Source organism: Electrophorus electricus, chromosome 16 (assembly GCF_041902795.1).
Source record: "Electrophorus electricus isolate QZ-2024a chromosome 16, ASM4190279v1, whole genome shotgun sequence".
Lineage (NCBI taxonomy): Eukaryota > Metazoa > Chordata > Actinopteri > Gymnotiformes > Gymnotidae > Electrophorus > Electrophorus electricus.
In genome coordinates, this window is record NC_137512.1 from 18,267,060 (window position 1) to 18,294,092 (window position 27,033).

General features: G+C 40.2%; 1 protein-coding gene across 2 annotated transcripts in view; it reads left to right on the forward strand.

The window, feature by feature from the left end:
- Positions 1-26,958, forward strand: part of map1ab (microtubule-associated protein 1Ab) — a 34,459-nt gene extending 7,501 nt beyond the window's left edge. Inside the window, exons 1-6 of one of the 2 annotated variants that reach the window (XM_027013866.3) lie at positions 2,596-2,770; positions 12,231-12,313; positions 12,508-12,645; positions 12,841-23,953; positions 24,046-24,275; positions 24,457-26,958. In XM_027013866.3, coding sequence (XP_026869667.2) covers positions 12,988-23,953; positions 24,046-24,275; positions 24,457-24,612 — 11,352 coding nt within the window. In that variant the 5' untranslated portion in view covers positions 2,596-2,770; positions 12,231-12,313; positions 12,508-12,645; positions 12,841-12,987 and the 3' untranslated portion in view covers positions 24,613-26,958. Of the gene's footprint in view, positions 1-2,595; positions 2,771-12,230; positions 12,314-12,507; positions 12,646-12,840; positions 23,954-24,045; positions 24,276-24,456 lie in introns of those variants that run through there. The other variant, XM_027013865.3, reaches the window with a different exon arrangement.
- The last annotated feature ends 75 nt before the right edge of the window (positions 26,959-27,033 follow it).

The following is a 27,033-nucleotide window of genomic DNA, read 5'->3' on the forward strand; positions in this document are numbered from 1 at the left end:
TTTAAATATTTCTTCATGTGTCATTGGGCTTTATGGGATACAGTACTATTTTGTGACTACTGACATGGAAAACTGTATCTATACAGTGTCTAGACTGACATGACTATTTGAATTCAAAATTAATGTAAATACTGCATTTTTAGAGCTGGAGGTTGTATGTCACAAGTTTGTGACAGTTATTGCTTAATAGGTTCCATAACTAAGGGTTTTTCCAGGATGTTAATTCATGGGATTTCAGACTTCCTCAGCAGGGTAGGTGAGCCATAAATAATGGATTGTGTTGAATAATTTAGGGTTTGGATATTGATATCACTGCAGAATGATTCCAAGCGCAAGCTTTGCATCACCAGTCAAGGTCCTCAGGCACTGATTTCTCACCCCATTTTTGCATCATTGAGCTATGGAATTCCTTGCAATAAAGTGTAATCTTTTCCTTTGTTGCAAGAGCAACCTGGAATCAGTGCTGCTGGAGACTGTGTCAGTAACACCAGGTACGTGTATGCTGAGTCAGTGCTGAGTGCTGGAATCAATGTTGAAAAAAAAATGTTTGAAATCAATGATGAAAAAAAACATTTGAAATCGATGTTGGAAGTGCTAGTTGATAAAAAACAAAAACATTACACCTTATTTTTCAAATAATAATGGACTTAATCTTCACTATTATGATGATGATACTCAAATCTATGTTATCACCAAAACTACCCTGCCACCTCGTACCTAATATCTTGCTTTCAAGAGCTCAGACAATATATGAAGAGTAACATTCTGAAACATTGATAAAAATTTAATTTGTATTATGGAAAACCTCACTGACTTCTCACTCAGCTTAAATGGTGTGACTATAAAACCTTTAATAGTAGTCCATAAATGACCTAGGTATACTTTTTGATTCTGTCCTTTCTTTCAAACCTCACATTAAGTCTTTGGTCAAAATAGCTTTTATTCTTCTAGCATCCTTTTTTTTACTGGTCTTTGCCCTCTGCTTTCCAAAAAAGATACTGAAACTCTAGTTTGTGCTTTTGTATCATCCTGCTTAGACTACTATAAGTCCCTTCTCATTGGTTTTCCAAAAAACAATTCGCTCAGCTGCAAGGATACTCTCCTACACATATTCCATAAAATCAGCTGATATCACTCCAATTTTATTTCAGTTTCTCTGGCTGCTTATGTTCTGCTTTGCATTCAGTTTAAACTCCTCCTACTAACACACAAATTTTTACATTTCTATATGGTCTATCCTCAGCCTATTTAGTGGAGCTCCTGCACCCCACTTGCCTTGCCTGAACATTTAGGCCCTTTAGACTGTCCCATCATTCAGACTGGTCACTGCTGGTGGCAGATTGGTGGCATTGTCACCAAACTATGGAACACATTCTGTTCACCACTTTTCCTCACTTTCCTCCTTCAAAACCTAACTCTGTTCACTGACCTGCTCACTGAAGTTCTTTTTTTAATGTTTCCTTATAGTGACCAAGGGTGTGAGAAAGGTGCTATATAAATTGAAGTGTTGTAACAAAACAAAATGTGAAAAAATCAAGGGAGGGCGAATACTTATGCACTGTATATTTTCTATAAACGAAAGATCTATACAGTTTAAGATGTTTTCTGCACCCATAGAGATCCCAGATACAAATGACACATTACTAGATAAATGTAGCATTAAAAAAGTTACTGTGTTTTACGGTGATTGCATATGTGTCATTTGTCCCAAGCACCTCCATCATTGTACTGGTGCTGAATAACATCAGATGAAAGTGAGTCAGAAAATATCTGTGACTGCTCAGTTGGGAGAGGACAGGAAATATGAGTCATCTGGATGAACAGCCACATAACTATAAACACTTTGCACCAAACAACTGTCTGGAATGTAGATCCCTCATCACACCTTCTCCCAGACGCAGCGCAAGCCACCATAGCACAAAGGCATTCAGCACTGATATCCAACAGGGCAAAATAGAAGCCCAGCAGAGTGGCTGTTCTTGTTCTTTAGTTATGGGGCTAAAAAGCAGGATGTCATAATTACACTATATTTTACAGGTGCCTGAGCAGGTATATTTGCATTAACATAAAATAAAAATAGAAAAAGATTCTAATACTTCTTTAGGTATGTTAAATGTATAGGAAAGTGATTTGTCTCTTGAGCCTGTTTGTTGTGCATATAGATGTGAATGCTCCCATTGCTGCAGATATATGCCTGCGTCTTATCCTGTGAACTCTGAAACCACTTTGAACCCATGGGAATTCTGCACTTTCATATTTATACTTTCATATTTCGCTGCTGAATTAATGTTTTAGTATTAAACTTTGCTATTACACTTCTTGAATTCTGGAGAATGTTTATCAGATTTACAGGCAGGACTGAAAAAGTACATTAATGCTTTTACTACTCCAGCTATCTGTCCTTAACGCAAGGGTTTCGTGATGAAAGAGTCACTAAGCGCACTAACCGTTAGTGCATAGGTGAGTATATTGACACTCCAAGCCCGCCTCCCCCTCCCGTCCCTCGCCAACACCTCTTCCCCCACCCCAGCCCAGCCCGCTCCTCCTCTTCAGCAGTGGCTGCGTCTGTAGCACTATTGGCGAGAGGCTGCAGCCAAGGTTGCTGCAAGCAGCTCACTTAGCTCTGAAGCTGAGCCTGTATCGAAAGAACCCAGCCCACACTCGGCCCCTCCCTCGGCTTGCTCTCCCGACCCACACAACGACGACTACTGCTCGGCGTCCGTCAGTTGCTACACAAGACGCCCCATTAAAGTGGCCAGCATCAGCAACGGTATGTAGTTGTACGTAGACAAATATGCGGTTTACAACGGGCATTGTTACTGTGTGCATGTGTAACTTGAAATGTAGACCCTGTGACTTGTTTGCGCTGTCGCTGTTTTCGACTGGATGTCTTCTCTCCGTTTATTCATAATTGTCGTTATACTTTGCAACTGAAACAGTGACGTCGTGAAGTGCAGGCGCCGGTGCTTCTCTTCATTTCACTGCATTTTAGCGAGTTTTATCAGTTGCTTTTGTATCCTTAATATTGTAATGACATCGATTACGTTAGCCTAAGGAAGTACCAATAGAACACACGGCAATGACATTTATATAGTGCTCAGTCCGAACAATTTCACGATGACTGAAGGAAGAATTGAGTAAATATCTATGCGGTTAAATGCGTTATAACTGTGCCTCCGATGATCCCAGTCACCCTGCGCTTTATTCCAACTAACCGGAATAATGTAGGGTGACAGCAGTATTTGGTTTTACAGTTGATGAGCCACTTATCCTTACTGCGTATTTAGGTTTCAAAACATCGAAGACTGCTCATCGAACGTATTATGAACTACTGAAGGAGGATTGCATTTGACAGAGACTTGAAGGAGTTTCTAAGTCATTTTATGGTCTCGGGAAAGGCTTCGCCTACTCTGACTAAAATGTCCAGAATGACGCACTTTTGCAGCATCGTGAAAACAGGCGCTGAAGACTGATCTAATGTATTAAATCTAGGTTGCTTATATGCAGCATGTTAATACATTTGTTTTGTTTATGCTAAATATTCTATAAGAGTTTGGATGTCGAACCTAAATAGTTAGCGTTTAATTATAATTTTTTTAATTAGGCGAGGAGGCGATTTGTTAGTCAGCCCACGGCAGACCTGGAAAAATACTGGATCAGAACATATTTTCGGCTATCGTCCTTGTACATACTCATGTCGCATTAAGGGTATATATACTTAAAAAAAATCGTGCCATTATTTGCTGGTCTGTGACACCGTGCACTCTCCGTTAGTGCAGACCTTGAGATAGTAACAACATTAAAGGGAAGGAAAAACCGAATGGTATGCCACAATGTGTTATTGTGGACGTTGTTTTCCTATAGACCAAAATCACTGATAAACCAAAGGACCTACTAGGTTTAGGTGACTCTGTGGTTCTCATTAAGAGTCCAACAGAGTCTTACTAAAGTACTGTGTTAGAGTTGCATTACATCATTGACTAGCATATATTTGTCGAATTTGGTCACTTTCCTAAGCTTGTGGCTGGTCATATTATAAACAGTGTTTCATATTTGGCAATATAACATCACCTGAAGTGCCATGAGTGCAGTCCCATCTAAATACTGTACCTGCTTGCAGTCTGTGTACTGGAAAATGCATTTCATATGGAAATACCAGCTCATCTTAGTGCCGCACTGGTGGTAAACTGTGTCTGAGCAATGGCACTAGTAGAGATTAGTAATTCATACTGACCTGAAACCAAAGTGGTAATAAGGTTAAGATAATAAGATAAGGAAAACTAGTTCTGGAGCAGCATCTGGACTGCTCTGGACTCCAGACAGTAGATTCAGATAGAGCATATTAGACTGCAGACATCAAAGTAACATATACATATCAAGAGAAACCTTCAAAACATCCATTATTCATAAGAAATCAATACTGAAATGATTAATCTTCCACTCAGATGTGGCCTTTGGCTTTCATGAGGTGAGTTTCCCTCGTTAGCTGTGGGTTTCGGATACAGGGCTGTCACTGCAAACCCGCCTTTGCTACAAGGACCTCAGAATAGGGATAATATAGGCCAGTGTAATCTTATCTTGTGCCTTGGACTGTGAGGAACAACCCAGAAGTTCTGCAATGCCAGCAAGTCTTTTTGGGGTGACAGACCTCCAGCTATTGCCTCAGATGACCCACATTCAAATCGGGTTTTGCCACCTCCATCACACCATGTCTGTGGTCATTTGTCTAATAGACGAGCTTCACGTCCCATTTGACTTTATGATAACATACACAGGGGCTGAAGGACATGTCTGTCTGGCTCAGTGTTACTAGCGGCCATAAAGGGAGCAGACAGGGACAATCAGCGGCCAGGCTCTACTGAATCACTCATTTCACTTGGTTCACTTGACTCTGCAGGAAGTAAAGGACAGAGCCCAGCCCCTTAGCTTACACTTTAGACAATCTAGCAACCTAGTAAATGACCCTCATTATGCTCAGATGCTTATTATGTGAGCAGCTGAGGCACTACTCATTTGGCTAATCCTTCTGGATTTAGTTGAAACAAAGAGCCACAGTATGAGGGATTAATGAATTGAAAGGTGCTTCAGCCTGCAGGTGCTGGTCAGGACCCGCAACCACTACTAGGACACAGCTTTAATTAAATCGAGTTTTCCATCCCCAGCAAACACAAGCAAACACATTGCACCTTTGTCCAGTGCCTGTGCTGCAATAGAATGTGCTAGGGGAATCCATTGGGTTGTTTTTCTTTGCGTACACCCTGCTTGAGAGTCTGTAATCAATGAGTCACAGACAGAAAAATTTAGGCCTTGTAACAGCTTCAGTGACAGTTTGATTCATTCCTGTAAAATGGCCTACCCTTTCCAGTGCATTAGGCATCCCTAGTGCAATGCTGATTGCGAGACTAGGGAGATGGGTATGGTTAGCTCTGCTGCAGTAGTCTGTGTGAGTGTAGAGGGTTCATGGAGCAGTACAGGCATGCAAAGATGCATCCTGTGTGGCGGTTAAGGGTGTTTTGCTGGAAGAGGTCCTGAGACATGATGTCACGAGTCCCTGCTGTGAACTTAGTCTCTCTCTCTCTCTCTCTCGCTCTCCCCTCTTTGTCAACTGTGAAAAATTTTGTCTTTCATTACTGCTGCTAGGTGACTATGTTGGTGGATATGTTGGAGGCTGCTCAAACTGACATTACTGCTGAAAACCAGCATTAGATTTGTGTTTGGCTTTCCTGCACCCATTACTACAGCACTCTATCAGTAAGAAGCCTCTCAGTCACTCAATTGATATTACTGTTACTATTTTACAATTCAACTTTTTAAAATGAAGGCATGTGTGTCATGTAAGGTTGGTTAAGAGTCTTTGGAATAAGGTAATTAGGGACCAATTTTCATTCATATTTGGTATTGATATGATGAGAAACAAAGCATTTTAAAATTGCTGCATGCTATTAGGAAAGGAATGTGTAGTTCCTGGTTTTGGCTTACTAAGGTTTTAAAAAGGTATTATTTGGCTAGACTGAATATGGGTACTATTGGCTGTTTCTGTTTTTCCGAACCAGGAAATAAGGGCTCTCCATTTAGTGCATTTGGTAGTTCAAAACATTTTCTCATTATATTATAAGCAAGGAACTAGATATTGTTATGAACAAAAAAAAAATTATTACAAGATTAGTTTTAGGTGAAATTCCTTTTATTTCAATTTTAAGTGTCATAGATGGCACATTTTTGCATCTTTGCTATATTTAGTTTAAATTAGGCCTCAAAGTCCAAGACAGTGAATCCATCAAGTCAGGTACTCAATAGTGTTCTTGTAACATTGCTGTTGGCCCAAGTGCCGCAGGGCAAGGGGCAGGACGCACAGACTCCCTTGACATTGTGTAACATTTAATGACATAAAACACAACTGTACACAACGTTAAACATAGAACACTGATACATTACTAGACGATTACACAGAAACAACGTTACGGCTAGAATACTCTAGATTGAAACATAAGTAGTGACAATGACCAACAAAGTGAGTACACATGGACAGGGGTTTAAATAGACACGAGACATTTAACATTAAACCCTGTTCACCTGTGTGCAATCCCGGGGGGGGGGGGGGGTGGCGTGGTTACAACACAAACAGTACACGTGGCTCCCTCTGCACGCGGCAGGCCATACCACGTGACCGAAGAGGGAGGAGCAGTCCGTGACAGAACCCCCTCCCAAGGGGTGCGGCTCCCGAAGCGTCCACCTGTGGGACTGGAACTATCAGGCTGCAGTGCATACACAAACACTGCACGGTTTTGCCGAGTGCCCACCTAGTACCAGATGGGCCAGGAACCGCCAACCGGGGAGACTTTCGTAGAAGGAAAGAGGCAGCGTCCCTGCCTCTCTCAGGGTATTCCGGTACGCTTCATGTGAAGTGTGGGGGGGATCATTCACCGAAGACGACCCCTCCTTAGGGGCACGGTTCCTGCTGCTTCCCCTTCCAGGATAGCGAACTGCAGGCTGCCGTGTGAATACACACATGGCACGGCACTGCCTGGTGCCCACCTAACACGAGGCGGGCCAGAAACCTTCCTCCTAGGAGTCTTCCCCGAACGAGGGAGAAAGGCAGACTTCCTGCCTCTCTCGGGTCCATCCAGTATGCTTCCCACAACGTGATGCGCCTAAAAAACACACACAAGGCGCAGACACTTATAAACAATAGCGCCAGTCTACAAACATATAAGGTGCTGAGCTGCAGCACCTGCTAATTCCACAGGCGCTGTAGACATGTCTGTGGCCACTACAGACACGCAGGGGTGCACCTCTGCCCCAGTTCTGGGCGTGCTCCTCCCCTGAACGTTCCTCCTCTCCTCCACCACTCTTGGAGCACCCCAGAGGCAGTTTGTCTCCGGGGCTTTGGGCGGACCCCTGCAGACTTGCTGGCGAGTCCACTGAAGGGAAGGGGCTGGGGCTTTAGCCCTACCCTCCGGAGATCCCGCTGGCTCCACCCAACCACCCTCTTTACGGTCCTTGTGGGGCACATTGGTCCTCCTCGGCCCAGGCCCGGTGGCCTCAGGCCCCCCCCAAGAAATTCCTGGGGGTGTTGCCCTCCACCTCTGGAGTTGACGCAGACACTGGTCGCGGCCCTCTCCCCAATATTCTGGGATCCAGATGGTAGTGCGGGGGGTGCCTATGTACCCCCCGCTAGGAAGTCCGTCCTTCGCAGAGGGAGTAGGCTTCCTGTGGTGGTTGGTCATTGTGTAACGTTGCTGTTGGCCTGAGTGCCGCAGGGCGGGGGGGGCGTGGTTACAATACAAACAGTACATGTGGATCCCCCTGCACGTGGCAGGCCGTACCACGTGACTTAAGGGGGAGGAGCAGTCCATGACAGTTCTGAATGGTGTAATGTTATAATGCTTATAATGCTTCTTCATTTATTATTAAGTATTACCATATTTTAATTTAAATTTAAATATTATGTCAGGGCATATGAAAGGTCTCACTATGGTAAATGTCCTTTGATTCAATAAAATGAAAAATGCCTTGATAGGCAGGAAACTTGTCCTAGCCACCCTAGGACTAGATGCAGTCATGCTGTGTCATTATCATTATCAAGCTTCTATTCTGTTGTGCAAAGAAACTAAGGTAAACTCTCCAAAGTAAACAGGGTAACATGCCCATCACACCTTAAACAATCCAAAAACGTTATTACTCAGCGTATATCTTACTCTGGACTTTCAATATTTACATTTTATTCAGATGGAAATTATGAGCATATGCTAGATATGTAATGTACAAGTGTAAGAGTTATTTTTTAGCTTAAAACCATTAAGAAGTTGACTGTACATGTTTCCATGTTTTATTGAGACTGACAACTTCAGCTTATGCAGTACAATAAAATAGCTTTTTAGACGCATTGATTCATGACTGAGTGTTCAAGATGCTTTAAAGGAGTTATTGTTTCATGTAAGCTACTGTATACAAGTAAAAAATATTGTTTTTCAGTCTATTTGATGCCAGCTTTCAAATCCAAGCATAAGCCTTCTGTAAATCCTTTCACTGCTTCAGTCTCAGTTCAGTGGTAATACTGTAATACCTGACTTAAGAGACAGAAGAGGCCCTCTCAAACTTACAATCGCAATTATTTTCCTCTACCTTATATCTCACCTTAAGCATAGTCACACAAGGGGATAATTTTAACAATTTTGGGTAGATTTGTTATATTACAGTATGGATGGTAAGTAGCTAGATATAACTAGTAACACACACACACACACACACACACACACACACACACACACACACACACACACACACACACACACACACACACACACACACACACACACACACACACACACACAAAATCAGCTAAATACTACTACTAATGGTTCTCAAAGAAAATGTGCTATACCAGGCAAAGCTAAGGAGGATTTGGCCACAAATGTGAAGTAGTAGGTTTGGTGGGGGTTCTGAGCTCATAGTTGGCTTAGATTGAGCCATAGTTTTTTTTGTCTCTAGGAAACAGTGGAAGTGCACCAAGTATGTGCTCCTGCCCTTTCCTTGTCTTGTCACCATTTTGATCATTTATTTCCTTATTTGTCCTCCCTGTCTCTTTTCTTGTATTCTGGTCTGTTTGTTTTTGTCTTTAATATTCATATTAAGCTTTTCCATTTGGGACTAGTTTGCTAGCAGCCTTGTGTGCTTATGCCTTCATTATAAAAGGTTTGGTGAATCACTAAATAGGGTATTTTGGCTATTTAATTCAACTGAGAATTACAGTTTTTATTACATATGCCAGTTATGTGTAGAAGGCGTGCTCTTCAGTGCCACTAAATACAGATGGTGATTCTGGATTTAGTGACACATCTGCAATTAACATAGATGCTGACTTAGAACATAGAATGTAGAACTGATTTAACAGTAGAATCATTCTGCATTGCCAAATCACAGGTGAAGGATTACATGAAGAAACTGGGGCATTCAGCGCTTATGAAGGTACCCAGAAGGTCAAGTCTAGACTGCAAAAAAAGGGTCTCATGGCTTGACAAAGCCAGGATGTTTTAGATGCAAAGCCTAGCTAATCATAGGATAGACAATGTTTGTTTATTAAACTCCAATGGAGTGTTTATTGGCACTTCATTTCATACTGCTCTGGATCAACACATTTGTCAAAATGAGATTACAGTATACCCATTGCAAACATTATCTTTTTCTGAACTTACTTTCTTGCTTTACAGGGTTCACAAAAAAAGGCCTTAGCCTGTTTTGTTATTTATACGCATTTAAGAGCAAGAGCAAGAGAAATGTTCTGTAGCGTGAGCTCTCACCCTCAATCTGACAGTCATCAAGCACATACCGGAAGGCTTGGCTTTTTCAGCAGCTGAAACAGTGTTGCTGATCACATTCACTACAGCAATATCTCAAGGTTATGTTGGCAAAATTAAACTCACATGATATGATGGCATCAAGTAATGCTCTGGAAAAACATTCGAGTTTCCTCACCTCAGATAAAGCGATTTTTGTTCCTGGCATCCATAGGCCTCTTCCTCTGGGGTGATTATATCTGGAGCAAACTATCTGGAGCAGTGCAGTGGTTTGGTCTGCGTCCTGTCAGTGCTCCGTTTGAGCTTATTTTAACATAGCGCTCTCATTTTGGGTGTTCATGAGTGGATATTTATAGCAAACAGGTCAATTGAGGTAGGACTGTAACGAGACTGCGAGACATGGTTGAGAAATGACCGACTATTTTGCGAAAGCACCAAGGAATATGTTCCTTTAGAAAAGCTGCAGTGATAAGTTATAAACTATTCAAGTGTGAATGCAGAATGAATATACAGTTCAAGCATGTTTCTTCCTCCTGACTGTTACGTAAGATGAAGATCTTCATGGTGAAACAAAAAAGGGATTATTTTATTCAGTGTAAACAAGGAGTTACATCAGTCATCATAATGTTATGTTTTCTCCCTCTCTGAAATGTTGTGAAATAGTGGCATACAGACAACAGAAAAGCTCCCTGAACATCCTTTTTAAAGGTTTACAACACATGCAATTTGACACAAGCCTTGAGATAATGTGAAAAGGATTTATCGTAGATGCTGATTAAGACAGTGGTAAAGTTGCACTGGATTTTAAGATATGATGATTCGGGTGATAAGTAATTAACATACCTGTAATTGCTCAGACACCTTAAAATGTCTGAAAATGTAATATCTTCTACCTATAAGAAGTGGTAACACTGACTGCTGTAGGATCTTCTAGAAGAATCCAGAAGCAATCTTTGACAACCACTATTTCAGGTAGCTTTTGAGTGATAACTTTGCTGAAGTTCTCGAAGCAGCAACAGGAATCTTATTTTGATGTCTCATTGTAGTCTCATTGTAGTCTTTTGTATCTTAAATGTCTTTTTGTTCAAAACTGCTATGTCACTGAATGCCTACAATGCAAATGAATCTTGAGATATTTGTTGAGAATTGTTGACTAATGTTTTACTGCATTCATTTGTATTCTACGTTATTGAATGTTATACAATCCTTTATTATTATATATTACCTGTTATTGCAAATGCTGTACTTCATCGAAATGCCCAATATTAGTTTCCATCTGGGTGATGAAGGCCTTTCTGGGCTCAGGCCAGCTTGAAACCATGCTCTAGTCATGCTGTGTTACTAGCACATATTCCTTCACTAATTCCCACATATAGCCTGATGCCTGATATCATAATAGGCTTTCCACAGCTGCCAAAGATCACATTTGTTTTTGCTGTCCATTGATATGTTGGAAAAGTAAGGATTTTTTTTTTAAGTTGTGACATATGGTTTCCCCACCTCCCACTGTCAGCTATGTATGGATATGCTTTTACAGTTTATTATATTTATTAAACCCACTACTTATCACCATATGCATGGTTGTAATCTAAATGAACTGTAATATTTTGTTAACAATAGATGATGTCTTGAGAATTCTCAGAGTCCTGCTTATTTTCTGCATTGTTCTTCAATGCTACAACATTTGCATGCATTTGTTTTAGCTATAAGCATTACAGTGAATTTGTTCAAGATATCTGTGATTTACTGTAGATTAAAAAGAGATATACTACGCAATGGTATTCATTCTGCCTGAAGTTTGCTCATTTACTTCAACAAATGCAGTTGCTGCTAGTAACCTTAGTGCTTCAATGCGTTTTCCCATTCACGACACTGTTCTTAAGGGGCGTGAAGATTAATATGACAATAAAGCTGCACTGAGCACTGCAGTAACTTGCTTATGGATGCCTCACTTGAAATTCAATGAGTCAGCAAAAATGTAGCATGAACTAATGCATTGTTGATTAGATTTGAATGAATGTTTTATGTGCAGTCTTCAGTTCACTTTATCTGAATCATACTTAACAGACGCCTTAACAGAAACTTAGCAGACGTGTTTAGTGTTAAGTGAGAATTTACATGATTCTTGTGATTGAATGCATATTTTTTTATTTTGTAGTCAGAAATGAGCATAGAGCACTAAGCGGTATATCTGTGGTGATGGAATTTCACAAACCTTCAGTGCTGTTATTTAGGATTTGTTTGAACTTATTTATTTGCAGATCAAACAACTGGTTTTTATTTGATGGCATAGTCATATATTGGTATATTGCTTTACTGAATCTTCTTTTATAAATGACATTATTATGAAATCAAATCAAATAAGGATTTTTTTTTCTTTACTGCAAAAAAAAAACCTATATCAGCAGTAAAATCTTTGCATGCATCTTTCAGGACAAAGGACTCTGCACCACAGAAGTGATGTACTCGAGACAGTTGTCTTAGTCAATCCATCAGAGGATACAGTTCTTTCAGAGGTAGGACACTGTTGAAAACACACGTTTATGGAGTTTGACTTTTTTTTTTTTATCCAATTATGAACACAAAATTTCTGAAACATAGGTTATTGGACTACCAGGTATATACTTATTTGACCTGCCAAAACACAAAGGCAAAGCAGTTCTGTAATGACTCTTTTAAATACCCTCTGTATGTCTTGCCTTTGTCCTAGATCCATTCTCTTGTGTCTGACCCAGCTGTGCACAAGCTACTGGTCCTGAGTGGGCAAAACTCAGACCAAGGTGACCTGGTTCTTCAAACTGGAGTATTTACTTCTCAAGCCTTTTTACGTGTCTTTGCTGATCCCGGGGTAAGTTAGAGGCCTTTCAACTTTTAGTCTTTAGTACACAACATATTGTCTAGGCTAATGTAATTTCTGTCAAACATACATTGCCTTATTTGAATTGATTTATCATGGATCTGAAAAAAAAGATTAGATTAATATTTTACCGGTTTTTGATTACTACTCTGCATTTTGCTTCTTTCTTGCTTTCACCACATGTAGGTCACTAACCTGCAGGAAAAAGTTGACCCAGGGCAGCGGGAAACACTCACTGTGTCGTGCCGACTTGAGGCAGGTTGGACGTCTCTGGGGCAACACTTAAGCAAATTTTTGGACTACAAATTGAATCCTGTGCCAATACTCCCCAAAATGGATGGCGTCACAGAGTTCACAGAGTACATTTCTGAGACAGTAGATGTGCCATCTCCTTTTGACCTGCTTGAACCACCAACTTCTGGAGGATTCCTGAAACTGTCCAAACCTTGCTGCTACATCTTCCCTGGTGGAAGAGGAGACTCTGCACTTTTTGCCGTCAATGGCTTCAACATTTTGATTGATGGTGGCTCTGAGAGAAGATCATGCTTCTGGAAGCTTGTTAGACACTTGGATCGTATTGATTCAATTCTGCTCACCCACATTGGTGCTGACAACCTCCCAGGTATCAATGGGCTCCTTCAGAGGAAGATAGCAGAGCAGGAGGAAGAACAATCTCAAGGCTCCACTACTTACAGTGATTGGATGAAAAACCTAATCTCACCAGAACTTGGAGTTGTGTTCTTCAATGTTCCAGAGAAGCTACGCACATCTGAGTCAAACTTGAAAGTTAAGCGTAGTATTGAAGAGGCATCTCTTACATTGCAGTACCTCAATAAGCTTGGAATTAGGTCTGAACCTCTTTTCCGAGTAGTTAGTAATACGATTGAACCCATCACGCTTTTTCATAAAATGGGTGTGGGAAGGCTAGATATGTTTGTCCTCAATCCTGTGAAGGATAGTAAGGAAATGCAGTTTTTGATGCAGAAGTGGGCTGGTAACAGCAAGGCTAAAACTGGAATTGTGCTCCCCAACGGAAAGGAGGGAGAAATATCTGTGCCGTACTTAACATCTATTACAGCACTTGTGGTGTGGCTTCCTGCCAGCCCAACAGAGAAGATTGTCAGAGTTCTGTTCCCTGGCAATGCACCACAAAATAAAATCCTTGAAGGGCTTGAAAAGCTTAAACACCTTGATTTTCTGAGATATCCTGTAGCTACACAAAAGGATATAGCCTCTGGAATCTCAGCATCTGCTGTAAAACAGACAAAGTTAAAGCAAAGGACTGACAGCAAAGAAAGTCTTAAGTCTCCCAAGACGCATACACCTACAAAGACCAGTAAGAAAGAAATTGATGTACAGGAGGACACATCCATTCTTGAGACAAAGAGTGATTCTGTCAAGGAGAATAAGTCTGAAAAGAAAGAGGAGAAAAAACACACAAAACCACTGAAACCAAAATCTGAGGTAATAGAAAAGAAAAGATTGCTGAAAGAGAAATCACTGAAAAAATACACTAAAGAAAGAGCATCCAAAATGGATGAGAAAAGAGACAAGGAAAAGAAAGAGCTCAAGAAAGAAAAACGTGAAATAAAAAAAGATGACTTGGTAAAAAAAGATGAGAAAAAAATAAAGGGCAAGGATGTTTTAAAACCAGAACTAAGGAAAATCACCAAGCCTGATCTAAAACCATTTACACCAGAGGTCAGGAAGACTCTTCACAAAGCCAAAACCCAAGGAAAACCAAAAACAATAAAGAGCAAGACTGCTAAAGTGGAAAATGCAGAAACTGTGTCAGAACCAAGTACTGAGAAAGCCAAGACTGAGATTCAAGAGAATGGAACAGGGGAAGTCAAATCTATTCTTTCAACTCCAGAAGATTTGACAAGGGATTTTGAGGAGTTGCAAGAAAAGAAACCAACTGAACTGATACTCCAGCCTGAGAAAGATGAAAGTGCCATTCCATCTTCAAAACCATCTGATGAAGAATTGGGCCCCAGTACTGACACTGCTGATGAGAAAGTGGAGGCCATTGTTTCTCAAACTGCACCACATATCCAGGAACCAAAAGTTTCAGAGAAAGATGAATTGCCAGTAACTGTAGAAATGAAGGGAGAAACTGAGGAAGTTGCAGAGGAGCAACAGACACTGGAAGGTGATAAATTTGAGGATGAAGGCACTGCCATAGAGGATGAAGATGAGGAGGAGGAGGAAGTGCTGACCATTGAAAAGAAAACAATAGAGGAGGAAGAGGACATGGGTATAGGAGATGAAGAAGATGAAGGGGTAGGAAAGGACAGCAAAGATTTAGAGGGAGTTGATAGAAAACATGAGGTCGAGGAAATGGAAAAGCATCGAGGCAAAGAAGAAATTACAAACATTGCAAAGACTGAAGTTAAAGAAGGGCAGGTGGAAGATGAATATGTCATTGAAAAAGCAGAGCTAGAGGAGGCAGAGGATTTAGATGCCATTGCAGATGAAGAAATCAAAGAGGGTGCAGACAAAAAGGTCACAAAGGAATGGGAGTGCAAAACAGGTGAGGAGACCCAGCTGGCCAAAGAGGATGAGGATGCATACCTGTCCAATATGGGTGTGGTGACAGCTGGAATTACCTCAACAGTCCAAGGAGCGGCTGCAGCAGAGAGCTTATCATATATTCAGGATGAGACCATACCCGGTTACTCAGAAACTGAGCAGACAATTTCAGATGAGGAGATTCATGAGGAATCTGAGGATAGGATACCTCACCTTCAGTATGAAGTTGGAACCTATGATGTCTCAGTCCCAGATCAAACAGGTTCCTTTGATGCAATCCATGGCATGAAGGAAATGCAAGCAATGGGTGATGGAACAGCAAAAGCATTTATGGGTATTCAAGAACCTGCTATTTCAGTGTATACTAGCATAATAGCAGCTCCATTGGCAGAGGAGGAACATGTCTCATCAGCTACATCAATCACAGAGTATGACAAACTTTCCTCTTTTCCAACATCTGTTACTGAGGATCAGTCAGTGGCATCTGTCACAGCACCTCAGTCTGAAGACACCGGAAAGAGCTCACTACTTCTGGACACAGTAAATAGAGTACATCCCATAACCCAAACAGAAGTTACCCAAGGAAAAGATTATTTGCACTCTGCTGGAAGCATCTCTCCAACATCCTCCCTGGAAGAGGACAAGTGTTTCAAATCGCCTCCTTCAGAGGAATGTCCAGCCCTTCCCTTAGAGGGAAAACCCAAAGGAGTTGAAACTACTCCCCACTATGATGAAGAGGAGGATGATGAGTATGAAGATCAAACACCAAATGTTGATATTTCACTTGGCAAGTTACAGGAAAGTTATACAATCTCCCATAAACTCCAAGAGAGAGACAAAGAAGTTGGCAGGCCCAAAAGTCCTGAGCCTTCATCTTTGGAGTCTGCTCTGGATCAAAAATCAGTGTCCCCACCTGAGCTGGCAGAAAAAACAGTGCCAACATTTAAAGAAGATGCAGCCTCTGAGGTCATTGAAAAAACACACTCTACATTTCCTGTGACTTCTAAGCCACTAGTTTCAGAGTCCAGTGGTTTTCCAGAGGCAGATGACCGATGCTTCAGCCCAGATGACAGCACTGTTAAAATGGCCTCTCCTACACAATCTGGACCACCTAGTGCCACCCACTCTCCACTTCATGCATCACCTGTGGAAGGTAAAGCCAGTATATTCCCTGAACAGCTGGAACAAGACATGGAGAAGAAAATCTGCCCCCCTGAGTTTAAACTTGAAAAAGAGAGTAAGAAACCAAGAATATTAACTGATGAGGTTGAGCAACATGAACCAGACACAGTTATTAAAACAGATGGAAAAGAAGCTCATAAAGCAGAAGAGAAGAGTCAGACTGCATTGAAAGAGGAAGAGATGTATCAAATGCAAGAGAAAAAAGAGCCCACTGCTGTAACAACTGCACTGACTACAAAGGAGGAATCCTCATTTAAAGAAGAAGATCTCGACGATTTACCTGCAGAGAAAATAATTGAAGGGCTGATGGTACAAACAAGCAGAGAAGAGCCTGAGGATAAATATGAAGGTGATTTCAGTTTTTATAGCAAAGCCAAAATTGCAGAAGAAAGGGAGGGCCAGTTCCTTGATGATCGTGATTATGTTGATGAATCACTTGGTGTTTCAACTTCTGTAGAAGAAGAAGAGAAAAAAGAAAAAGAAAAAGAGCTTTATGAAGATGAGAAAGAGGATGCAGAGGAAAAAGAAGAAGGAGGTTATCAGAAGACCTCACTACTAGAGACAGATAAGGAAGCAGCTGTGTCAATTTTAGAATCAAAAGAAAAGCAATCTGATATATCACAGCAGCAAGGTATAATTTTAGGATCTGTGAAAAAAGATGATATCCCAAAAGTGGATTCCCAAACTGTGATATCTCAAAAAAATCATGAAAAATCAGATGTAGCCCCTAAACAAGATAAAGAATCTAAAGAGAAACAAGTTGAGGAAATCAGATATCATTTCTTGGAGTCTAAACCAGAAAAAGATGGTTTGTCCTTTAAGGAGGATGATGAATCCAACAAGAGGGATGTGGCCAGTAAACAAACTGAAGATTTACATTTAACAGATGCAAGAGCCCAGACATTTGCAGTGGATGAATCTATAACAAAACAATCAAAAGAGGAACAACCTGATGAATCAACTGCACCTGAAAATTTAGATAAAGTGAATCAGATAACTGACAAGACAATAGAAATTATTAAAACCACAATTGTGCCACCAGCATTAGAAGATACAGATGCATCCCACACAACTGAGCCAGAAGCTAAACAAAAGGAGATAGAAGTAATAAAATCTCAGGTGTTAGCTTTGGAAAAAACAGAAATGATTTCTAAAGAGCATGTGAAAGATTCTCTCATCCCATTGACACCAGAAAAAACAGATCTCGTAGCCAAAACTGATCAAGAATATAAAGATGCAACAACAGGAGATATCAAAACTCAAAAACAGGAAGCAGATTCATTTGAACATATCTCTTCAGAAACAGATTATAAATCAAAAGATATGCATGTAGTAGAGAGTGATTCAAAAACAGATTTCACATCCAAACAGGTTCAAGAATCTAGGGAAAAACAAAAGGAAGAAATGCAGATTCTGTCAGCTGAGACACATGTACTCTCCAAAGGTGAGGAAGAACCTACAAAGAAGTCTGCAGATGACACTCTGTCAACTACAAGAACGTTAGAGGAACCATACACATCATCTCAAATTGATTTTGAACCTAAAGAAAAGCTAATTGATAAAACAAGCCATCCTGAAATCTCAAAGTCTGATTCAGAAGACTCAGAATCAATCTACAAATCTGACCAAGAATTTAAACACACATTTCCAGAAGAAATAAAATTTCAAATGGAGACATCATTTTCAGAAAAAAGAGATATGTCATTAAAATCTGTTCTTGAATCAAAAGATGAACATTTAAAAGAGAGCCAGCCTGAAGCTCAGTCAGAGGACTCAGATTTAAAAATGAAAGATAAACAAATATCTAAGGAGAAACAGAACGAGGAAACTGTGCCTCAGAAGCTGGAGCCAGATGTAATGTTGAAACACAGTAAGGAATCCACAGAGAAGCATGAAGAAGAAATCAAATCTATAGCACAGCTTGGTTCAGAAAAGTCAGACATACCTTCAAAGATAGATTATGAATCTAAAATGTTGGGTACATCTGAAACATCCATAGTTATAAAACAAACAGATTCAGTTTGCATAACAGATCAAGAATCTAAAGATAAAGAAGACATACAATTCCAAACACAGTTCACTTCAGAAATAACAGATACAATCACTGAGGACAAACATGCACAGCAGACACAGACTGCTTTCACATCAGAGATTACAGTAACAACAGATGATGAGAAATCTAAAGATAAGATAATGGACGACATCAAATGTCATTTACCACTATCGGCTCTTGAAAAAACAGATGCTGATCCAAAAGTAGATCATGAACCTAAGGATAAAGATATAGCTGATGACCAATCCCAAGTCTTCAAATATATACCTGAGAGGACTGATTCAGTATATAAAGGGGATAAAGAATCTAAAGACAAACAAGTAGAAGAGGTCCTTTTTCAGAAACCTGAATCAGTTTCAGAAAGGACTGCTGTGGCATCTGACAAAGATCAAGAAACTAAAGAAATACATGTGAAAGAGAGCAAACAGTTTTTGGAATCATTGCCTGAAGGAACAGATAGCATTTCTAAATCTGATCAACCTGATGAGAGGCAAAAAGAAAGTTTATATCCTGTATATGATGAAACAGTCTCATCAAAACTTGAATTGGCATCCAAAGAGACACATTTAAAAGAGAGTCCAATCAAGTATTTACCCGAACAATTTTCTTTACCTGGGTCAGATTCAACAGTGGATTCTAAACTTGATTTAGAATCTAAGAAAGCACTTATAAAAGAGGCTATAGTAAAACAGGAAATCCCAGCAATGCTACATCAAGAACCTGAGAAATCGGCTCTAGAAGAATCTCCAAAACAAACGTCATTATCAAGTTCTGAGGCAGAAGATCTGGAATATCCAGATACAGACCTTGTATCCAGAACACAACTGCAAGAAGAAAGTCAGAAACATATGCTGTCAGTGTATGATACCTTACCATCAGTAACAGAAAAAATGGACATTAGTGCTAAGTTGAATTTAGAATATAAAGAGAAGTGTCTTGAGGCAATTAAACCTGAAGCTTCACTGTCCATATCTAAAGAAACAGAGAATGGCTCCAAATTTCCATCAAAGTATTCAGATCATGAAGAAAGTACAGAGGAGGATGAAGGAGATGCTGTCTGCATGGGAGGTGCAGGTTCAAGACCACTATCAGTAGAACCATGGGCCTCAGACAAAACAAAGGAAAGTGGCACAGATCAAACACCATCCATAACAGGCACTGTAAAAGAGGAACTGTCAGGTCAATTAGATGAACCGAAGACCACATTGCTGTCCACAGTAGGTGAAGATTTTAGTTCTGTGTCACGATCAGAACTCTTGACCCATGCCATCAGTCAGCCAAGTGTTGAGGAGTCTAAAAAGCTGGAAACACAGGTCTCCTCAGCAGACACAGTGAAACCTGAGAAGGAATTGGAGAGAGAAATGGAAAGAGAGCGAGAGATGGCCTCTCCAGGGTTAGAAATGTCATCTTTACATTTTCAAAAAACAGACAGTGCTAATAAAAAGCATTCCGAAAGGGCTGCCGATAGAGAGACAAAACCAGAGAAAGAAAAAAAGGATGACAGCATTACCTGCCAACTAGAAAAGGGTAGCTATGAGCCATCTAAATATGAACCCTATGAAAAGCCTATCTCAAAGGGCCTTGACAAAGACAGAAAGGATAAAGACAAATATCCTAATCTTGAGGTAGATGTAGATGACAATAGAAGGGTTAGCCAGTCATCCCTGCTTGAAGCAGCATGTAACATAGATGAACAAAGTGATGAAGAACCAGTATCATTCAGCAAAGTTGATTACCATACCTCTTTCTCAGAGATGAAAGCAGGTATTTTGAGTGGGCCCAGTACCTGCTCAGAACAAGATAATAAGGTGAGTTACCAAGAAGAATTGTTAGATAGAGAGAGATTAGATACACCTTACATGGACAAGAGTTTTACCTATGTGGAGACCTATGACAACAGAATCACCCCTACATCTGGATCAAGTTCCTTGTCGTCCAGTGACTTCCAAGACAGATCAGAGAAATTGGTGAGGGAAGAGAAAGAGAAAGAGAAGGAGACTAGCAAGGAGGGCACCTCTCTTCATAGAGAGGAAGAAAAAGATGCTGGAGCAGAGCTGTCGATAAAAAAGCCTTGCACCTCTGCCTCCAATCTGTCACAGCCTGATGAATCCGAAACTGAGAAAGAGTATTCTCATACAGAGGCCAGTGATGATTCTGTGACATCTGTTAAATCTGAGGCATTTGTGGCTGTTGGAATTACTAAACAAGGGCTGCTTTCTCCATCACAAGATCAGTTAACCCTTCAGACATCAGTGCCCTCAACCTCAGCCCATATTGAGAGTGTACCAGAGAGTCAAGCCATAAAAAGGGAAGATAAAGTAGACACAGAGTCAGCTAAGCAACTAAAGATAGATTCATCTGTCAGCAAAGAAGGCCCATTTTCCTCTGTTCATCACTCCCCACCAGAGAAAATTCTTAGTCAGTCATTTCCTGAGAATCTAGATAATCAGGTTTCTGCTGCTGCTTGTGCTGACGTACCTCATGTTGATGACAATGTTCTTGCATCGGAGAGCACAAGCAGCGCAAGCTGTCATACTAGCAAATCATCGTTTGCAAGTGGAGAAATAGAAGCATACCCAATTAAAAGTCAGATGATACTGGCAGAAGAAGAGGATGATTATGAGGATGAAGATGAGGAAGGTGAAGAAGATGAAGTCAGTGATGTGGATATGGAAAAAGGAGCCCGGGAAATGTCAGAGAAAGAGTCTAAAGCAACATCTGATGATGCTAGTGATACATTAAGTAAGACAAAACAAGAGGAAAAGGAGAAGCAGTCATACAAATTGAAGGAAAAGTGGGAGGAGGGCAGTGCATCAGGAGCTACAGGAGAGACTTTGGAAGAAGAGACAGCTGAATCAATTACTAAAGTCATAGGTAGCACCTCTTCTTCTCTATGTCAAGATGACTCTGAAAAGGGTGCGACAATTACAGCAGGGCCTGCATCTGTTCTGAGGTACCATCAGGATCCTGACAGCAAGGAAGCCGAGCAGTCAGTGGAAAAAGACGGCAATGTACAATCTCCTGAACTGAGCAAGACAAAAATTAAAGAAGAATGTGATATGCAGATCTCTGATAAAAAGCCAGAGGAAGTAGAATTCATGGAGAGTGTCCAGATAGCTATATCTGATGCAGCTCAGTCTTTATCTTCATCTTCTACTTATTCTTCATCAACATCAGCCTCATATTCAACAGGGCAACACATTAGAGAGGGGTTGGAGAGCCCTATTACTATGCACAGTTCTCATTTGAGAACAGATGCAGATAGTATATCATATGAGTACTCTTCTCTCAAAGAAGAGGAATCTTTAGCAATGGATTTAAGCTCTGGGGTGCAGTCAAGAGATGAATACATGGAAGTCTCTGAAAGGCTCACACCTGTAACAACAACAGCTGAGTCAATATCCAGTCTTGCAAGGTTTTCTCCACTCAGTCCACTAGAGGAGAGCAAATCTTTCGTTCAAGACCAAACATCATCAGCAGAGGAGAAGTCAGAGGATGATACAAGAAGTATTAAATCAGACAAAGATCAGCCCTCCAACCAAACAGAAATGTGTGTGACTGAACCACAGTTCTCAAAATTACCTGAATCATCCAAACCTCCACCACTACAGGCTGAAGTAGTTTCTGCTACACCAGTTATGTTTAATATTGCTCCTTTAAAGAAAGCTGACACAGCAGACAGATTCTTCCAGGAAGAATCCTCTGACATGGAGTCAGAGGATCATGCAAGCAGTACAGAGGAAGGAACTTTACCCTGTAGAATTGAATGTGATAGCCCTGCACATCACGATCAAAAATTAAGTATGCAGTCACTATGTGAACAACCAGCTGATCTGAAAGCCACAACTACAGATATCCTTGATGAGTCTAATCTGCAGATACACACACAACAGCAGACTGTGGTAGGGTCATCAAATGGGCCATCAGAAGTTTGCCTAAGTTCTCAAGCTGTTTCAAGTAAAATTAGTGAAACACTTGGAGCTGGCACCATGGACCAACCAGATACAAATCAAGTGGAGGTAGAAAAACATAAGGAAAAGAAGAAAGATGAGTTTAAGAAGGAATATGAGGGACATGATGCTAAAAAAGTGAAAGAAGATCAAGCAGACCAGCAAAAAGAGGAGAGAGAAAAATGCAAAATCGAGGGAAAACAGGAAATCATGCAGAGGAAGGAGAACATGGATGATAAGAAAGAAGGAAAGGGGGATGAAGAGAGATCAGTAGATGATAAACTGAAACAGGAACAGACTCATATTAAAACAACAGGACTAGAGATGAAAATTGAAGATTTGAAAGAAAAAGCTATGGAAGAAAAGGAGAGTATAGAGAAAGAACAGATGGAAAAAATAAAAGAAAATATAGAGTCCAAAGAAGAAACACGAGAGGGGACGTATCCACCAAAAGAAGAGTTGTCAGGAAAAGATACTGAGAAAACACATGAGTCGATTAAAAAAACCTCTTCTGAAATAAGGGAGGAGTCAAGTTTAAGACCAGCAGGACCTGGTGATAAAGTGGATGTGCTGGAACATGACTCAAAAGAACAGAAAGATCAAACACTGCTTGTATCTCATTCTGCAGGTGAAGAGGTCGCATGCTCCAAGACCTCCAAAAAGTCAGAAGATGATTTAACTCGACCCTCTGATCTTTGCATGGAGACAAGCTCCTCTCAGTCACCTCCATTATACAAACACCACAAAGGGGAACTCTCCCCTTCATTTATTAACCCGAGCCCACACCATTTATCCAGTGAGGAGGGAGAAGAGGATGCGGGAAGTGACTGCTCCAAGGAAGATGACTTTGATGATGAACGTGAGCAGCATTCTGTTAAAAGGAGATCTCACAAGCAGCAGCGTCACCATGCCCACAGCCACCATGGAGACAGCAAGGAGAGCTCCCACTCCCATCCTAGTGGCATAGCAACTGGACATGGTGTATCACTAGCAGGAGAAGAAACCCCTCCCACCTCTCTGAGTGAGTCACTTCCCTCTCAGTCTGACTCAGATGTACCACCTGAGACTGAGGAGTGTCCATCCATCACAGCTGAAGGAAACCTTGACTCAGATGAAGATGCAGAGCATCTACCAGTGGACAAAATGTCTGCCAGTAGTGGATGTGGTGGAGGTCACCATTCAACCTCTCCAAGGAGCCATGATCCCTCACCAGTCCCAATGAAAGACCCTGTTCCTCAACCACCCCACCCTGATGTGTGTATGGTAGACCCAGAAGCACTTGTTAATGCCCAAAGCCACACAGAGCGACCTCTCAAGAAAGACCTTAAAACCAACAAAGGATTAAAGAAGAACCTAGGGAAGCCAAAGTCTGCATCTCCAGCACGTAAAAGTGAATCAAGGACCAGACGGTCCACAACCCCTATAAAACAAGCATTTAAAGACTCCTCACCTCATGGTCCTCCTCTTAAAAGATTAGATTCTGAAAAGACACTCCATTTGTCTCGAACATCTGATTTCCAGGTTTCTAAGGGAGATAACTATCCAGGAAAAGGGCTTGTTAATGGTGTAAAGAGCAATACAGGTATGTTTCTTAATGGTTGCAGCCCCATTTAAATAAATCAAATTCAACATAAATTCATATCCTAATAATTTTGCTATGATTGGCTCTTTTAGGCTCCAACCAAAAGTCCAGCTCTGGTATTTCCCCTGGACCACCTTTCTACGTCGATCTTGCCTACATTCCAAATCACTGCAGTGCGAAAAATGTTGACCAAGAATTTTTTAAGCGAGTGCGTGCTACATACTATGTTGTGAGTGGAAATGACCCAGGGAGTGGAGAGCCCAGCCGTGGAGTTCTGGATGCTCTGCTTGAAGGCAAAGCACAGTGGGGAACCAATCTTCAGGTACTTTGTGCGCAAAAAGTAAATGTTGACTTATTTGTATCATCACTCAGATTATAAATTGCAGGTACTTAGTCCTAGACTTTTTGTGGGAAGACATTAGGCCCCTACAAAGCTTCTGAAATATATAGTTGGACACATTTTACATCTTACCATCTGTCAATGACCAAATTTCCTTCCAAAGGTGACCCTAATTCCTACCCACGACACAGAGGTGACTCGTGACTGGTACCAGCAGACTCACGAGAAGCAGCAGGATCTGAATATAATGGTCCTGGCCAGCAGCAGCACAGTGGTCATGCAGGATGAGTCTTTTCCTGCCTGCAAAATAGAATTCTAGGGAGGTATTCAATTTATAAATACATTCATTTCTCATGATTCCTAAATATGGTGTATTTGTTACCACACACAGTCTTGCTTTCCATTGACTGCCTTTTATAGTTTAATCTTAGCCTGCAATGGCCACAAACCCTAGTGTTGTCAAACCAGGCCTTACTTATAAGCTTTGGTTTAGTCTCCTGATTCACACCCATGTGCTATTTGATTGTAAGACGTAGGCCAAGAATTCAATGTTGAATTACTAGATGCTGTTTGAGAATTGGTGGCATAGGCTGAAGTTTATTGTACATTTAGTTTACTCATATTTGCTATATCTTTCAGAAACAAGTACCTGTGTAAAATTGAATTTGTAGCACAAATAGGCCCTCTGCAATTTATAATAATATAGCTCATCCTTGCCCTACTTTACTCATTTTAAATGAGTTTGTATTAATCTACAAAGACATACAATGAATAGAGGAGCATTTCTTCTTCAGAGATCTAACAGCCTCTTTGAGACAACAAATCTTTAAGGTAAAAATCTTCAAAATACCTGTTTGTGGTAATGTATCATGGTTGCATTTAAAACAGACCCAGTGCTGGAGACCTGAATCACCCTATTCTGAAAAGGCACATACTGTACAAATGCCAGCAATATGGAAGCAACCACCCATCCAAGAAATTAACAAACAAGCTAATTAAAACATTTTTAAGGTCCCAATCTAAATGATATATTATTACAATGAACAAAATCTATAGAGGATTTATGAAAATGTAATGCAACTTTGATTGAGAATTTGTGTCTTTTTAAAGAAAAGGAGTTTGTCTGCAGATACGTCATGTCAACATGAGTTTGTTATTCGAGACTGTATATGTATGTGTCTTTAAGAATATGGCACTGTAGATGACCTCACCGGTTACCAGCAGCTCAGTGGTGTTTGGCTGACAAGGCCCTTATGTACCCACATTGGCTGATGCAAAACATTCAAGAACGGTGCAGCTTGTGTGTAGCAATCTGTATTTTAAAAGAAATTAACTAAAAACAAAAAAGCTAACAAAAAGGATTTATTTTGCAGCAACTGATATTTTACTTAGTTTAACTAAAGCATGGTGCTTGTGCAGCTCAGGCTTCTCTTAAGAGGTACAGTGTATTTAGAGACTTTGTATTCCCCCATCTTTACATACAGACAAATACTTTCATATAATTTACTGAACCATCTACATACTGATTAACATGACATTTAGAGAAAACGAAACCTTATTGCCAAATGTGTGGGGGGTTTTTTCTAGAAAAGTTTGGAGGAGGACAGTGGCCTGGTTGCAGTAATTTTCATAATGACATCATGAGTACATACCTAAAGAATTTGAACAAAAGTACATACACAAATAATTGACACATTTTGTAAAGTTTTACATTAACAGACCTAGTTTAAAACAATTTTCAGATACTAGCTTTTATGTGAATGAAAAGTCTTGGGAGGCACTGATTACCAGTGATTTATGTAGCAGTAGCAGTTAAGAGGTTTGAACATGAGACCATATAAATAATGATTTCAGGCATGAGTGTGTGCCATTTCATCCCTTCTCATGTGCCTTCTGCATTCAATAGCTAGAAAGAAAAATAATGGTTTACAGAACAATGCAGAAGCACTTTAAACAGCATGGGGAAAAGGAATTAATAGAATTGATGTGTGTTGAAATAGAAGCTAGATTTTAATGATGATGAATTGCAAGTCATTAGTAGCCTTATAATAGATGTACAGTGATGCAGAATTAATTATCCCCTGTTCTAAAGTATTATCCAAAACAACTAAAACTATATTTTGCACCAAGTATGATAGCACATTTTATAGAGTGAGAGGGCCATACATGAAATGGGGTATGGGTAGGTAAACTGCATGTAAATATTACATAAATAATGTGAAATGATTCATTTACTGTAAAGAAATGGAACAAACTGAGGTATTTATATTTACTGAAGCTTGAATGTAATGTAGTTGATTGAATCTAGAATGGCATCCCAAATGTATAAACCTAACATTATTGTGTCATGCAATTAATTTATAATGACCACCATATAACTATTTTCAGTGAGTGATTCAGAGGTCATGGATTCATTGCAAATAATTTAAGGCACTAGAACAGCACAATTATTTTAAAATACAAATGTAAAACAGCTTTTCATAATGCATTTATTTACTTTTTCTTTTATTTATTTTTTAGCATCTGTAAATGGGCAGTTTTTTTATCTTTCTATAATAGTACAAACTCTTTCAGTCCATTAAGTTTAGCATTTGCCTAAAACACACACAAACACATATACATACACCTGCCAGATTTTTTTCACCACATTGGAAAGTACAGAATTTATTAACATCACACTGTTATTTGTTGCATGCAAAATGGCCTGAAAGCAAGATAGTGACTGTGTATGAATAGTCCA